General features: G+C 62.0%; 2 protein-coding genes across 2 annotated transcripts in view; one reads left to right on the forward strand and one right to left on the reverse strand.

The window, feature by feature from the left end:
• The window catches only part of ACTN4 (actinin alpha 4), a 70,382-nt gene extending 67,641 nt beyond the window's left edge, over window positions 1-2,741 (forward strand). The window contains exons 19-21 of the mRNA XM_028090613.2: window positions 114-194; window positions 1,139-1,297; window positions 1,413-2,741. Of these exons, the coding sequence (XP_027946414.1) occupies window positions 114-194; window positions 1,139-1,297; window positions 1,413-1,571 (399 nt within the window). The 3' untranslated portion in view covers window positions 1,572-2,741. The remainder of the gene's footprint in view (window positions 1-113; window positions 195-1,138; window positions 1,298-1,412) is intronic.
• Window positions 2,742-3,192: 451 nt separating this feature from the next.
• CAPN12 (calpain 12) lies at window positions 3,193-14,379 on the reverse strand. The gene is made up of 21 exons (XM_028090614.2): window positions 14,143-14,379; window positions 13,778-13,847; window positions 13,508-13,626; window positions 13,189-13,322; window positions 11,697-11,865; window positions 10,658-10,732; window positions 10,495-10,580; window positions 10,347-10,421; window positions 9,554-9,717; window positions 9,232-9,464; window positions 8,930-8,941; window positions 8,538-8,746; window positions 8,348-8,390; window positions 8,207-8,266; window positions 7,634-7,691; window positions 7,216-7,286; window positions 7,053-7,115; window positions 6,368-6,446; window positions 3,468-3,584; window positions 3,314-3,372; window positions 3,193-3,219 (listed from the first exon to the last, which is right to left on the reverse strand). The coding sequence occupies exons 1-21, from the start codon at window positions 14,377-14,379 to the stop codon at window positions 3,193-3,195; spliced, it is 2,160 nt and encodes a 719-aa protein (XP_027946415.1).
• Between the last annotated feature and the right edge of the window lie 1,897 nt (window positions 14,380-16,276).

Genomic DNA, 16,276 nt, shown 5'->3' on the forward strand with positions numbered 1-16,276 from the left:
TGTTCCCCACCCCCTGCCCTCTGCATGTGACCCCGGCCCCTCTCCCCACGTTTCCGCGCCGGCCTGGTCTCCATGCCGCCCCTCGCACACACCTGCCTTCGGACGCCCGGCAGGACCACGGCGGGGCGCTGGGGCCGGAGGAGTTCAAGGCCTGCCTCATCAGCCTGGGCTACGACGTGGAGAATGACCGGCAGGTATGCGCCCCCCTGGGCCCCAGCGGACTGTGGCATTAACTGCTCTTCTCTCTCTCTCTCCTTCTCTCTGTCTCCCCTCCCTCTCGCCATCCCACCCCTTGCCATGTGTGTGCCATTTCACTGGCTCTCTTGCCTCCTCCCTGCCCTGTGTCTCTCTGGACACCTTCCCCCTTACCCGGTCTCCCGGGGCCGCCTGTCTCCCCGGCTCCCGCCACTGTCCTGTCTCCCTGCTGTGCACATGGGGCGGCCCCTCTTGCCTTCTCTGGGCCTGGTCTCCTCTGCTGTCCCTGCGTCCTCGAGCAGAAGCAGACAGGCAGCATGGACTCCGATGACTTCAGGGCTCTGCTTATCTCCACAGGATACAGCCTGGTATGCGGCCTCTGCCTCCCCCTCGCTGCTGGGCCTCTCCTCCCCCCACCCCTCGCGCAGCCTCCCCCCTCCTCCTCACCCGCCTCCTCGGGGATACTCCCCCAGCAGAGCAGCGCAGCCGTGCCCCCTCCTCCTCCACCTGTGCTGCTTCTGCTGGGCAGGGGTCTCTCCGATGACCCCCCCCCCCCCGCCACCCACCTCCTTTCCTGGAAGTCTCCTGAGAGAGGAGGTCAGGCCTCTGGCTCCCTACCCTTTCTCTTTCTCTTTCTCTCTTTCTTTCTTCCCCACCCTCCAGAGCTAAGTCGTGAGCCTAGGGCTGAGGAGTGGTAGACCTGTCTTATCCATTCCCCAGCTCCCCACTTCCCAGAAACGGGGGCGGGGAGGAGCAGAGGGAGCACATCCCCAGTCGGGGCAAGTGGGGCCCTGGGCCTGGGGAAGCCTAAAGCCCTGGAGGCGTGTGCCCCCCGGGGCCGGGCCCTGCTCTCCTGGCTCTGTTCCGCGGGCCAGGCCCGGCCGGCCATCCTGCCCTGCTCAAATGCCGCCTGTCCCCCGCCCCACCCCCCGCCTCCTCGCAGGGTGATGCCGAGTTCAACCGCATCATGAGCGTGGTTGACCCCAACCACAGCGGCCTCGTGACCTTCCAAGCCTTCATTGACTTCATGTCCAGGGAGACCACCGACACAGACACGGCCGACCAGGTCATCGCCTCCTTCAAGGTCCTGGCAGGGGACAAGGTAAGCAGGGTACCTCAGAGGCATCCCGGGGTGGGGCAACAGGGAGGAGCCCTTGCAGCCAGGACTGGGCGGGTGGGGGTGGGGGTGGCCCAAAGTCCCACCCTGCCGCCCCCAGAACTTCATCACGGCCGAGGAGCTGCGGAGAGAGCTGCCCCCGGACCAGGCCGAGTACTGCATCGCTCGCATGGCGCCCTACCAGGGCCCTGACGCCGTGCCCGGTGCCCTCGACTACAAGTCCTTCTCGACAGCCCTGTACGGCGAGAGTGACCTGTGAGGCCCAACCCCCCCACCCCACCCCCGGAGAAAGCCTGACCGCACGCCCCCTCCTCACAGCCTCCAGGAGGGGCTGGGGGAGCCCTCTGCCCTTCTCCCCGCCACGGGGGCCTCCCAGGTCTTGTTCCTCTGACTCTGTATCTATGCAAAGCACTCTGTCAGTCTTTTCTGGGGGGGGGGGTGGGCAGGGAGGGGCTGGGGCAGGCTCTCTCCTCTCTCTTCGTCAGTCGGCCCCCTCCCCCTGGATAGGGGTGAGGGAGACGCTCGGGGTCAGCGCTTCTGGTCTGGTAAATATGTATGATGTGTTGTTTTGTTTTTTAACTCTGTGGAGGGGACAGTGGATTCCCACAGCGAAACAGGTCACCTCCAGGTCCTAGGAATGCCCTCCCCACCTCATCCCTCCTTTGCCCGCCCCCCACCCCCGCCCCCCACGAGGTCCCTTCAAGGCCTCTCACATCCAGGCCAAAGCCCTATGTGCCTTGTCCAGGAACCGCCCGGGCCTGCCATGGGCCCAGCAGAGGGTGACACAGTGCCCGACAGGGAAGAGGACCCGCCCCTTCCCTTCTTCCCTCCCCCCCAACTTGCGATTGCCAGGAGATGGGGGCATGCAACTCGGCACCCCCCCTTTTCTGCATCAGAGGAGTAGGGTTGGGCAGACCAGCCTCTCATCCCCAGCCAGCCCCCCCCATTTTGCTTTATCCGGACATGTGTATCTCTCAGATTTTCTAAGGACCAAAAAACAAAAACACCACAAAACAAAAACAAAAAACCCACAAAAAAAAAAAACCTATAAAAAGAAAGGAATTAAAAACTTTCAGAGAATTACTATTTACTTTATTAACTTACGGATTTATTATATAAATATATATTCACCTAGCGACATACCCTCGCTGCCTCTTGCTCTCGTAACGCAGACGTAGCTGATTTGCTGCCCTCCCCCCAGCCCCCTGCTGATCTTTCTCTGTTGTCTGTCGTTGGGCCTGGGTCTCTGGGGACCCTCCTGAGGTGGAGGGTGGGCTGCTGGCCTGGCTGCCTGTTAGTTGATGGGTTTTGCTCCCTTCCCCTCCCCCCCCCTTTTTGAGTTTATTCTGATTTATTTTTTTTCTCGGTTTCTGGATAAACCACCCTTCTGGGGACAGGATAATAAAACATGTAATATTTTTAAGAAGGATTCCTGCCGTGTTCTCTCTTTCTCTTTCCTGTCTGTTCTCCGCATCTTAGGAGCGCCACGGGAGAACGTCTTGCCAGAGCAAGGCTGGGCGTGGGAGACCCCTGCCCCCGTGAGTGTGTAAACATGGGTGCCGCTGGGGACCCGCTCTGGGCCCGGCCCTGCCCCCGGCGCTGACGCGGGGGGCCTGCGCGAGAACACTGCTGTGACCGCCCCTGCTTACAGATGAGCAGGGCAAAGCGGGGAGGCGTGCGGGGACCTGCCTGGCCTCACCCCGCTGCTGAGGGCGCGGGCCAGACAGCGCCCCACGTGCCAGGCAGAGAGGCGGAGGGTGTGCTGGTGCTCAGACCCCCCCTCCCTGTGGAATAAACCCCAGTCCCGGCTGGGAGAGGAGAAAGGCGGTCCTCCTGGCATGCGTCTGCCTCCGGCCACAGGTGTTCCAGGCAGAGAGATTCTAGACGAAGGTGGCCAGCTCCACCCACTGGGGGAAAGAAGACAGCCGGCTTGAGGCAGGGGTCTCCTGGGACTCCTGCTTGGCCGCCTGAGCCGCCCCCTAGCCCCCAGCCCAGGCTCACCTGTCTGCGGGTCAGGCAGACGACCCCCTCCCCTCCTTCCAGGTGCCGGCTGCAGTGGCCTGCGCAGAGCAGGCAGGTTGAGCACGCCCTGTGGCTCGTGGGAGGGAGACACCCCCCCCCCCAACTGGGGTCCCCGTGCCGGGGCATCGCTCACGGAAGATGCAGGTGAGCTGGGCTGCACAGGACACGAAGCACTCGAAGTCCACCCGCAGACGGCTGTCCCGGTAGCGGCTCGTGAGGGCCTGGGTCAGCTGGTTGTTCAGGTGGAAACCTAGGGCAGGGTGCCTGTGAGCCCCAGCCCGGCTCCCCGGGGCAGGGGGAGACACACAGCTACCCCGGGGAGGGGGCTGGTCCCACCCCTCGGACCCCAGCCGTGTGGCCCGGGGCAGCTCCCTTCACTCCTCTGTGCTCCTTTTCTCACGTGACAGCCCTGACCCCACAATGTTGTGGGAAGCCGTTAGGGAACTTAGAATGGCATCTGTCACATAATGACTATATGGCCACTTTATTAGGACTTTAATCTCTGGCCGGTTTCTGCGAATGGACACTGGAGGAATTTCTGTGCAGCCAAACATTTTTGTCAGTCCCACATGGAGTCCGCTTCTTCACATCAGAGACGATTTCTAAACTTTAGAAATCGCCTCTGATGAGAAATCTCAATAGGTTTTACAAAAGCCAAAAACAACAGGTCCTCCTTCGAGGTCCAGTAATCCTCCGAGACTTAAGGTTGCAGGCTGGCTCCTCCTTCCCCCACGTGTCCAGATAAACAGTTCTGCCGACGGCGTCACGGGCTGACACCGCCTCCTTAAACCCATCTGTGCCCCGGTTCTGATCTTTGTCGAGTCTGTGCCAGGGGACCCTGGCCAGAGAAGGGGCAGGAAGCCCTCAGCTGCCCCCTCAAATTCAGCTTCCTCTGACCACTCTCTGCACCGCCTGCTGCGGGGTCCTGCCTGGGATCCCCTGGGTCTTCGAGAAATCCCTCACCTGGTTTAGTAGGTCCTGGTTCCTGGCTACCCCTGCCCAGGGCCCCCACTGTCCTTAGCCGCCTGATGGCCTGCGCCGACCACACCTCGTCTACCCCCCTCCCCCTCCGGCACTTGGACCTTGGGCTCTGTCTTGCCTCCCTTGCACGTGATGTTCCTTCGGCCGAGAACACTCCTACTCCTCTCACCCTGCCCCCTTCAGGAAGCCCTCTCCGAGCCCCCTGCTCTTCCCCCCTGCAGCCTAGAGCGCCTCCTGTGTCTCCCTGTGCCTACCCCGTTCCCCACCCTGACCCCTCTGAGCTGTCACTGTCTTTGGAGGCTCTGGCCGCCTCTGGCCCGGAAGCTGTGGGAGGGGAGGGGAGGGGAGGGGAGGGGAGGGGAGGGGAGGGAAGGGTTGGGTTTCTGGACACCGCCTAGTCCCCAGCATCAGCTGGCACAGCCAGGAGCAGAGCGGTGTTTGGGGAACGCGGGTGCCTCAGAGCGTGGCTGAGTGGCAGCAGGTCATTTTTCTTGCCGATTCCCCCACCCTGATCCTGCCCACCCTTGCCAGGGCTCTCTGGAGCCTGCTTCCTGCCTCTCCGCTCCCCAGTACTCCCTCAGTACACAGCGTGACCTCTCCTGTGCTGTCGGCTCCAGCCTCCCCACGCACCCTGACGCTGGACCTCATGGGGCTTTACTGCCTCCCTCCCCGGATCTTTCATCTCTGACCACCACCCTCCCACCTCCTCACCCCCTGCCCACCCCCCACCCCCGCCAACCCCGGCCTCTAGCCACACTGGCCCCACCCTCATTTCCAGGACCGGGCCCCTTGAAGCTGTTCCAGCAGGGCCCATGCTGCATCTCACCTCAGGGCCTTTGCACTGGCTGTTTCTTCTGTCTAGACTGCACCTGCCCCTGTGTCTCCAAGGCTCAGTCCCCTTCCTTCAGGTCTGCTCAAACGGCACCTGGATCCTACCCTGACCCCTGTGCCTCCAGCCACACATCCCCGCTCCACCATGTACACACCTGCTTTCTCTTCCCACCATAGCGTGTGTCACCATCTGACATCTGACCCAGATGTTCTACTTGTCTGTCTGCACCACCAGTGTGACACCCCCGCCCAAGAGCACTTCCTCAGTCTTGTGACTAGAATAATGCCAAGAACGTGCACCAGGTGCCCAGTAACCCCGACAAGTGGTGCCAACCTTCCATCCGCCCTCGCGCTCTCAACCTCTGCTTCTGTCCACCTGGGACTCCACTTCTGTCCCTGTGCCACACCTCCCAGCACTCTGACTCCATCTCTTCCCCCTCTGGCTTGGCCTCTTTGCTTGCACGTCTCTGGACACTGGAGCTTCTCCCTCAGGGCCTCCCTGCCTCTCAAACTGGGTCACAGCCTGGCGCACCCTCCCACCTCCCCTTGTCCGCTCCCCCCCCCCCCCCGGCTTGGCTGGGGCAGAGAAGCCCTGGGGTTGGGGCTGGGGATCTAGGAGCCCCCTCCGGTCCCAGCCCCTCGGTGCATGAACTTACTTCACTTGCTTCGATCAGGGCCCAGGAAAAGCTTTGCTCCCTGGCTCCGTCCCCTGGGTAGGATTTTGTGCTACACAGATGGGTGGGGCTGTTCTACCTCTTTCTGGAAGAACCCAGGTTTCCGAAACCTTTGCCCGGGCCCTCCGCATGCAGTCACCAGAAGCTGCGTGCCCCCCAGCGCTGAGCCCCATGGGCTGCATTCCGAAGGCTCCTCCCAGCCACCCTGGGTAGTAGCCATTTTACACTGAGGCTCACGGAGGTGGACACACCTGCCCAGGATCTCCCAGGGAGGAAGTCAGTAGAGGCAGGATTCTAACCCAAGCTCATGGGAACCCAGGCCACTTTACCACAGTGCCCTGGGGGCCGGGGCCTCTCAGATACCAGCTCCCAGGCTCTCCCCATCCTCCCCCTCCAGGAGCCCCACTCCCTCTCCCAAGGGCATCCAGTAACTAACTGTGGTGCGGGCTTTGTGGATGGCGGCGGGTGAACAGCCAGCCAGGCCTGCGAGAGTTCAGAGGCTAGCAGGGGGAGCAGATCCCGTCCCCGGGACCACTCCCCAACAGACCTGCCGCATTCAGCGCCAGCCTCAGCTCGTAGGAGTTCATGGTTCCGGAGGCGTCCTCGTCAAACTTGTCGAATGTGGCCTGGGCCAGGAGGTATAGGTCAGTCCTACCCCCCCCGGGGTCCCCCACGCACCCTGAAGAGGGCCAGTCAGCCTGGGTTTCCACCCCTGCTCCCTTTCTTCATGGCTTGGTGCCCTAGGCAATAGCTTTACCTCTCTCGCTCTGTAAAATGGGAATAATAGTAACAGCTAGAATAGGGTTATGAGAACAAGATGCTACCCACAAGGGAGGGCTCAGCCAACAGCGAGTATAGGGAGGCTTTGGACCATTGCCTCCTCCCAGGGATCCAGAGCAGTGGGATTTAACGCCTCCCGCTAGCAAAGGCCCCTCAGAGCGGAGGTGACTTGCCCGAGGTCACACAGCCAGAAAGGGGCTGAACCAGGAGCTGGGACTTCAAGCCAGGACCAGACCCCGTGCTTTCCGTCCCTGAGCTATTTAGTGCCCCTAGAGGGCTCACGGGGCCAGATGGGGCAAGGACATCCCAGCCAGATCCCTCCAAGGTATGATGTGGCCCACGTTCTCCTTCTCCCCTGGGGCCCTGCTAGCCCGCAGAGCACCTCTGTCCTGATCAGTTAAGAGTGCCTCACCCTCCGGGAAGACGTGGCCCCACCAAACCCCCAACCTTACCTGCCACTCCAGGAGATGGCCCCAGAGCTCCTGGAAGTGGTGCAGGGTGAAGCTCTGTCCGTTCTGGGGATGGGGCATCTGGTTAAAATCCGTATCCCCAGAAGGGGGCCAGAGGCCCCGACATCCCCACCCTCCCTACCCGGGCACTGCCCCCCTCACATACCCCAAAACAGCGCAGCAGCTGCTCACAGGTCCTGAGCCCGATCTCTCCAGGGGTCTGGGCGTGGGCCCTGGCTACAGGAAACAACAACAAAACCCTGGTACCTCCTGCGTACTAGGGAGTCCGGCTATCCCCACTGCGGGAACTGAGGCATGGGACTGCTGGTAACTAGCAGAGCAGGGATCTGAACCCAGGCAGGGGGTTTCCAAAGTCCCCTCAGGGCAGCTACACTCCCTGCCTCCCTTAGGGGAAGGGGGGGCCTTATGGGTGGCTGTGGCCTTGGCCACGAGTCCTGCCACAGGACCCACAGGTGGGAAGACACTCAGGCTGAGTCCAGGGCTCCCATGGCCTGACTCCTGGAAGCATCATGGATTAACACACCTAGGAGGCTCTGTGGGGTCCACCCCAGTCCCCAACTCACCAGGCTCCAGGGCAATGCTTAATAGGGTCTGGAGCTGAGAAGCGCTGAGTGCTTCCTCCTGGTCAAGGAGAGAGCCAGTGGTGAGGCCATTCACTCAGGCAGCCATTCAACACAGCTCGGGGCTGGCCCCAGTAGCATGCTGGGCAGTGCTGGGGACACAGCAGAGACCGAGAGCTCGTGGTCCAGGGGGAGAGAGAGACCTGTCCCCAGAGCGAACAGGGCTTGGGGGAGGGGGGGCGGGAAGCACTAGGCTGTGGGAGGCCACAGCCGGCCTGCAGCTGACCAGCCTGGGGGGAGAATCCCGGAGGGCTTCCAGCGAAGGGCACAGGAGAAAGACAAGACCTTAGCCAGGACAGCGGAGGAGAAGGGAGAGAAGGCGGTCCAGGCGGAAGTACAGACAGGGCAAAGGCCCTGAGGCAGGAACGAGCTGTGAGCATTTTGAGAGTAGAGAGTCAGGAGGTTCAAGCACAGGGAGAAACTAAAGCAAAATGAGACCCCGAGGATGAGGAAGGGGTCCCAGGGGAGGGGGGGAGGGGGGGAGGGGAAGAGGGGAAGAGGGGTGGACCCCCTCACCTCTCCTGCCAGCTCCTGAAACAGCTGCTCTAACCCCAGCTCCAGGGGAATGTAGGGGACCTGTGGGGCGGAGGGAGCTTAGTGCCGGCCCAGGGGACCCCCACCCCGCTGCACCCCGCCCCCCCTCCGGAGGCCCCGCACCATGAGGGCATGCAGGTCGGCGCTGATGACGTCATCGATCTCCCTGCCAATGACAAGGGAAGCGGGGGAGTCGGGGGTGGGGCCCTGGGCCGATCCCCGCGGGGGGTCCCGGGGGGCGGGGTCCCGGGGCTCTGGCCGGCCGGGGCGGGACCCCGAGGGGCGGGGGCGGGCGCGGGGGACCCCGGCTCACACGGCCGTGTGGCGGCGCTCCGAGAAGACGCGCAGCGTGAAGTCTGCCTCGTCGCCGGCCCGGGCGGCGCTGGGCACCACCAGGTAGTGGCCGGGGCGCAGGCGGCAGCGGCGGCTCACGTCGCGGCGGGCGCAGAAGGGCGAGCGGTCGGCACGCAGCAGGCCCGGCAGGAGCTCGCGGCTGCGCGGGGAGTCCCACAGGCCCAGCAGCTGCGGGCCAGGGCGGCTGAGCGGCGCCGCTCGGCGCCCGGCCTCGCCCCCGCCCGCCTCCCTCCCTCCCTCCCTCCCTCCCTCCCTCCCTCCCGCCGCAGCCTGTCCGAGCCCCTGGCGGGGGGGGGGGGGGGGGGGCCGGCCCGAGTGACCCTGCAATCCGGGGTCCCAGCTGAGACCCACCTCCTCTGGGATCTGTAAGAAGGAAGAGCAAAGCGAGTTGGGGACCGCGGTGGTGGCGGCCACCCTTCAGAGCCCCGTCCGCACCTCCTTCGCTTTTCTTCCCATCCCCCCCACCAGTACCCCTCGTTAAGCCCCTGCCCCTCTGGCCCTGGCCGGGCCCCATCTCTGACCCCTGCTGGACCCCCTCCGGTCTGTGCCCTCAAGGACCTTCTCTGTCTCTGACGCCCACCCCCTGGGCCTTCCCAGCCCCTCCGTGGCTCCCTGTTCCCCGCTGCTCCAGCTAGGCCCCCCCGGGGTCCCACCTGGAACACGTGGAAGCCCACGGTGAGGTAAGTGAGGCCCTGGGCCCTCAGTCGCCGCCGGTTGCGCTGGATGAGTGACAGAAGCACAGTGCACTTGGGGATGCGCCCCCCCCTCGCAGGGCCCCACGCTCCTGCTGCCCCCCAGCCCCCCCAGGGCCCCTCCTCATCATCCTCCTCCTCCTCATCAGGCTCCAGCAGCGTCAGTCGGAACTGGGGGTTGGTCCAGAAGGTTTCTAGCAGAGAAGAAATGGGGTTACCCCACCTGCCACAGCGACCCCCCTCCTCCGCTTGCTTGCCCCTCGGGGCACCCTCCAGGCCTCACCGGCGCCAGGCTGGCTCCCGCCTGAGTTGAAGCCACGCACCCAGCGGCCTTGGAAGGTGTGGATGTGCCAGCCGCCTCCTGCCGGGCTGGGGCCCAGCACCTCAGGGCTCAGCGAGCAGATCTGCACGGTGTTGAAGTGGCGGAGGAAGTCCTTCAGTTCCATCCTGCGCAAGGGCCAGTGGTCAGACCCTCCCCAGGGCCCCGGTCTCCCAAAGATCTCAGGACCCCCGGATGGCCTCCAGATCACAACCCCCGCCAAATTCCTTAAACATCGCCAAGTGCCCCTCAGTCCACCAAACAGTACTGCGTCTCCAGAAATGACCCCCAGATCGTGGAGCCCTCCAGTCCACCCCCGCCAGATTTCTCCAAGGCCCCAGAAACGCCCAAGTAGCCAGGATCCATGCGCTTCCCCCGACCTGTCAAATTGCCTTCAGCCCCCAAATATCAAGACCCTCAGACTCTCAGTTGCCAACAAGTATCCTTCAGGCCCTCAGTGTTACCAAATCTGCAGGAAATGCCCCAGATGTCACCAAGCCTCCCACAATCGTCCTAAATATTACCCATTACCCAACCCCTTCAACCCGCCGAAGAGTACTGTGCCTCCCAGTTCCCCTGATATTGCTAATTCTTCCTTGACTCCCCCAAATAGAAGGCAACCCCAGAGTTACCACCCCAGGGACAGTTTCTTGCTCTGAACTTGTCCCCTGTCCCTTCAGGCAAGCCTCACCCCCTCCCTGCGCCCCTTTGGCCTGGCACCAGCTCAGAGGCAGGGCTGGGACCCTGGGCTACTCACCAGAACTCGCCATCCTCCTTTTTCACCAGCAGGGCATCGCGCCACTCTGCAGGGAGCGCATCCCAGCGCGGGCAGCTAGGGAGACTGGGGTGTGAGGGCTGGGCAGGGGGGTCCAAGCCCCCCACCCCACCCCCCCGATCCATCCCACCTGTCGCTCCAGGCCCCGGTCCACTCCACACGGCCCCATGGGTTCCGAAGCCTCAGCAGCCGCACCTTGGTGAAGCCCAGGGTCACCTGAGGGCGGCATGGTCAGTGCGGGGGGCGGGGTGGCACCATGACACCCCTGCAGCCCAGTCATGGGGGATACCCACCTTGTACGTGCCCGTGACTGAGTACGCATGTCCCTTCACCAGCCCGTCTTCCGTGCGGTACTCGCCCCGATCACTCTGGGCAGAGGACAGGGGACGGTGAGGCCGTGGTGGGGTTCAAGCGGGTGGCTGCTCCTCTCTGCCCCTCACCCCCCACCCCAGCCTCGTGCCACCAAAGCGCCCCAGTGAATGACACAGGGCATAGGATTGGCGAGAGAGGAAGTCGGAAACAAGACAAAAATACGTGGAGAGGACAGAGATACAGAGCAGGCCGACCGAGCGAAAGAGGCAGAGAAACCGGAAGGACAGGGAGTCACCGCGTGAGCACAGGATTAAGTGAAGGAATTAGACCAACTCAGTGAATGACTGAGTATGTGACTGGGTCACAGATGAACGCATGACTCAAGCTGAGCCCGTGAAAAATCGATCCTAGGCCTTTTGCGGGAATTCTAAGCAGCTTTGCCTTTGCTTTTTTGTTTTTTGTTGTTGTTTTTAAACCACTGGGGGTGGCAGGAGGGACGTGCAGCTGTGGGGGCCCCTTTTGTGCCCATGAAGGGAATGCCTGCCCAGGAGTGAAGCTAACCCAGAACCAGGAATAGGAAACCACAATCTCGGGGCGCCTGGGTGGCTCAGTTGTTAGGCGTCTGCCTTCGGCTCAGGTCATGGTCCCAGGGTCCTGGGATGGAGCCCCGCGTCGGGCTCCCTGCTCCCTGCTCCGCGGGAAGCCTGCCTCTCCCTCTCCCACTCCCCCTGCTTGTGTTCCCTCTCTCACTGTGTCTCTGTCAAATAAATAAAATCCTTAAAAATAAAAAAGAAAAGAAAAAGAAAACCACATTCTCCACATCCACTAAGCACCTGGATTCAGTTGTGCCTGAAGCTTGTATAGTTATGAAAGCAAATAAGTTGCCTTCTGACTTGCTCGAGTTTGCTGGGTGAGTGCACACAGACAGGAGGATGCAGGCCGCCTCCCCGCTCCAGCCCCGACTGTGCTCTCGCCCTGGCGGGGAGGGGGGGTCTCCACGCCAGCCAGTCGGACTCTCACCAGGGCGGTGGCACCCACGAGGGACTCCTTGGCCAGGGCACGGCGCACGGCAGAGAAGAGGCCTGGGATGTCTTGCCTCAGGTAGATCACCTCGCCCACGCCACCCGTGAAGTCCACGAAAGCCTCATTCATGTGGCCGCCTCGCATCACTTCATAGGAGCTGTGGAGCCTGTGGGAGCAGGAGTGTCGTGGGCATGTCTGAGGCATGGACGAGCGTCTCACACACGCCTCCGGGACCTGGGGGCCTCGGTCCCCGGCTGTGGGGGGCCCAGGGACAATCCCTGACATTTGTAGACTGACATGGCTGGGGTCCACTCTGGAAGCCCTTGGAAATCGGGCCTGTGGTCCCTGGGCCACTAGAACTGTGGCCTTTGGGTGGCGGGGGTGGGGGGTGGAATCATCAGAGAGGCTCGGTCAGAATTCTGGGCGTCCTCGGGGCTAGGTCTGAAACTGAGTCTCCAGGAGACGTCTGCTCTGGGGGTGATCTCTATGGGGCTTGTCAGGGATTTCAGAGCCACAGGATGGAGAAGAGCAAAGATTGAGTGTTCCAGGGAGTACACTCAATATTTCGGAGGTGCGGGGCGCCTGGGTGGCTCAGTTGGTTAAGCAATTGCCTTCAGCTCGGGTCATGACCCTGGAGTCCCGGGATCGAGTCCCACATCAGGCTCCCTGCTCAGCAGGGAGTCTGCTTCTCCCTCTGACCCACTTCCCTCTCGTGCTCTCTATCTCATTCTCTCTCTCTCAAATAAATAAATAAAAAATCTTAAAAAAAATATTTCAGAGGTGCGGGGCGCCTGGGTGGCTCAGTCGTTAAGCGTCTGCCTTCGGCTCAGGTCATGATCCCAGGGTCCTGGGGTCGAGCCCCACATCGGGCTCCCTGCTCCTCCCCCCACCACCACTTGTGCTCTCTCTCCCTCAAATAAATAAAAATCTTTTAAAAAATTTGGGAGGGCGCCTGGGTGGCTCAGTCGTTAAGCGTCTGCCTTCAGCTCAGGTCATGATCCCAGGGTCCTGGGATTGAGTCCCGCATCGGGCTCCCTGCTCAGCGGAAAGTCTGCTTCTCCCTCTCTCTCTCTCTCCCTCCCTCTGTCTCTCATGAACAAATAAATAAAATCTTTAAAAAAAAATAAAAAATAAAAAATTCGGGAGGCGCGTTGAGTTTCTCAATGGATCAGGAGAGATCTTCTGAGATTAGAGGTCCCCCCAGGGGATAAATCTCAGATTTAGTGGCTCCGGCGCCTGAGAGAGGACATTTCAGGCCCCTCAGGGATTGTGAGTGTTGGTGGGTCTCTAGGAATGTTTTGTGTGAAATGTCAATAGAGGGAGGTATCTGTGATTTGGAGGGAGGCCCTCAGGGGATGATGGTGTGACATTAGGGTTCTGGGCACCGTGACTTGGTTTGGGACCCTTGGCAGGGTGTCTAGAGGATCCCAGAAGCTGGGGGTCTCTGGGGTTCCCTTGCTGGCTGGTGGGGGGATGCGGGGGTCCTTACTTGGCATAGGCCTTCTCCAACAGCGGGGCCCAGAACTCGTTCCGCTGATGCGAGCGCACGAACATCAGCTTCCCCTCACGCACGGGCAGCCTGTCGTCCACCACGACGTCCACCCAGCAGCCAAACTGCCAGAGCTGGTGGGAGGAGGCTGGGGTCCAGGCTCGGCTTCCAACCCCCCAAGCGTGCCTGGACCCCACCCTCTGGCGCCCCAGCCCTGCGTACCAGTCCGAGCATTGCAGCCCCAAGGCGCCTGTGTCAACTATGAGATCCATGGCACCATGAGGGAAACTGAGGCACAAACCGAGGAACTGAGCTTTACCTGGAAGTGGAAGACACCCGCATAGCCATCTTGGAAACTCTGTCCAGGGGCGACCACCCGGCACAGGAGACGGGGATACAGAGTGAGGGAGGCAGCGGCTGCAAGAAACCAGCAGTTCCCTGGGAGGAAAGGTGAGGACAGGGTGAGGTTGGAAAGGGGGCGACTGAGGTGTAGGGAGAGGGGAGGCTGAGGGGCGGACCCAGGGGCCGAGTGGCAGGGTCCCAGCCACAGCCTGCCAGATCTGGGAGCCCAGGAGTTCGGTGGGCTTACCTAGGCGCCCCTGACACACGTCTGTTCGGCTCATGTCCTCACAGATGAACTGGGGCTCAGCGCAAAACTCCTGGGGGGGGGCATGGGGGAGTCCAGGCCTCAGCCAGGAAAGGGAGGGAAGGAGCGACTGAGACGTCCGATGCCTGGGTCCCCTCCTGCCCTCACTGCTCTAGACTAATGAGCGCCTACCAACCGCAGGGGAGGCTTATAAAGCCTGTGGGCAGGCATCTGGGGCACCCCAGACCCAGCAGTCGGAACTCCCAGCCCCTCTGCCCTCAGACCGAGGAGCCCAGCCCCCCCGACAGCTCCCTCCTCCCTCAGACCGCCCCCCCCCCCCCCGCCGCCAGCCCCCAGCCACACATTACATGGGGTCTCATCCATTCCACCCCTTTCGCCTTCTCGGAGTCCGGCCCCAGCTCATCATAGCCAAGGGCATCAGGGCCAGCAGGGAAGTAGGGGTCTTGGAACAGGATCCCCTCATCCAGGCAGGCTGCTCGGATGGCCTCGTATCTCTGGCCCCGAAAGGGCTTCGGGCCCCCGGTTCCAGGCCCTGCCTCTTCGCCCACCAGCTGGATGGTGACCCGCCTGCTACCACACGCCATCCGGACACTCTGGGCTCACAGGCTGGCCCCCGGCTCTTCAACCTCCTGGCTCACGGGGGTGGGGCTTCCCCTCCGTCTGAGCCCCGATGGGGGCCTTTAGGCCGCGAGGAGCCTTCCCTTGTTAATACTAATTGATGGTTTGGGGTGCCACGGAACAAGGGACGCCTCCTCAGTGGTTTCCTCCCCAGGGCGTGGGGCCTTCAGTTGTGGCCAGGGCAGCAGCTTAATGGGCTTGGCCAACAGCAGGAGGGAAGGTGGGCAGAGCTGAGGGAGGACTGGCTGCCCCCATGGGGGCGCCTGGAAGGAGGTCAGTGTGGGGGTGTGTTTCTGCCATCTTGCCCCTGCCCCTCCCTCTGTTGGGCTTGGGGGGGGCTGCGGGGGTGGGGGGCGGCACGCTTACCCTGTGTCTCCATCTCTCCTTGTCTCTCGGTCTGCCAGTTTCTCTCTTTCCCATTGTGTCTCTCCTCTCGGTCTCGGCCTCACTGTCTCTGTCTCTGTCCATCTCTGTCTCCTTTGGTCTTCCTCGGGTGCGTTTTGGGTTTTGTTGCTCTATGTCTCCATCCCTCTCTCTGTAGCTCTTTCTGCGTGGCTGTCTCGCCCTGCACCTGCTAATGCGTGCCTCCCTGTCCGTCCCCCTGCACACTTTTCCCTGCCCTGTAGCTACTCAGGCCCCCACACCGGTCCCCCGGGGCCCGTGTGGCTCACTCCTCCTGAGCCGCCAGGACCCTGTCTCCCCCTTCCCCAACAAGGCAGACCTCAGCCTGCTGACTGTGCAGGGTCCACTCTGCACCTACCTGCCCTGTGTTGGGAGCCGGGCCCACCAGTGACCGTGACCCCCGACCCTACCCCCTCGCAGCTCAGGGCCCAGTGGAGCAGTGTTTCCCCCAGAGGAAGTGGGAGCCATCGGAAGAAATGATGGAAGTAGGTCCTGAGAGGCCAGAAACTCACCAGTTTGGGTCCCAGCAGACTCCCACCCTCGGCGGGGGGCTGGGGGGGTGTCCCGTGCACGGGCAGAACCTTGTCACCTCTGTGGCAAGAGATGTCCCTTAGTCCTCTGGCGTCCTTCCCTCCAAATGGACCAAGAAATATTGTCTGAGTCCCCGGCTGGGTGGCCACCAAAAAGGGGTTATAAAACAAGCTGCCAGTTTACTCTGGGTCTCCCCTGCCTCCTCACCTAAGCCGCAAAGGACAGAGTGTTCCTGCTTCACCAAGTAAGGCTGTACCTGAGCCATTTAAAAAAATATCTACCTAAAACACTCTCATGAGGGGCACCTGGGTGGCTCAGTCAGCTGAGCGGCAGACTCTTGATGCTCAGGTGGTGATCTCGGGGTCATGGGATCGAGCCCCACATTGGGCTCCAGGCTCAGCGGGGAGTCTGCTTCTCTCCCTCTCCCTCTGCTCCTCCCCTCCGCTCTTGCGCACTCTCTCAAATAAACGAATCTTAAAAAAATAAAAATAAAACACTACCATGAAAATGAAAAGCCCCACTCCTGGGGACAGCAGATATGTTACACAGATAATAAACAGCAAATGCTTGCTATTTACGGGGCACTTTGCACCAGGCACCATGCCTGGTGCTTCACAAATATCTCATTTAATCATCCCGTGAACCTTGAGTGGGACCTCAGTCCGCTCTAGCCGCTGTAGGAAGTACTACGGATGGGGGCAGACGTTTCCAGCCGATGGACCCGGAGAGTTCCAGATCCCAGTGTCAGCGCGGTGAGGTTTCGGAGAGAGCTCGCTTCCAGGTGGGCCAGTGGCCACCTGCCTGCTGTGTCTTCCCAGGGCAGGGGGGCAGGAGAGAGGGAGAGAGGGAGAGAGGTTGAAAGGGAGGGAGGGAGGAAAAGATGGGGTGGGAGGGGGAGGGGGGAGGGGGAGGGGGGAGGGGAGGGGGGAG

Source organism: Eumetopias jubatus, unplaced genomic scaffold (assembly GCF_037043125.1).
Source record: "Eumetopias jubatus isolate StellerSeaLion01/CBP00866 unplaced genomic scaffold, mEumJub1_p1.0 scaffold_10, whole genome shotgun sequence".
NCBI classification, from domain to species: Eukaryota; Metazoa; Chordata; class Mammalia; order Carnivora; family Otariidae; genus Eumetopias; species Eumetopias jubatus.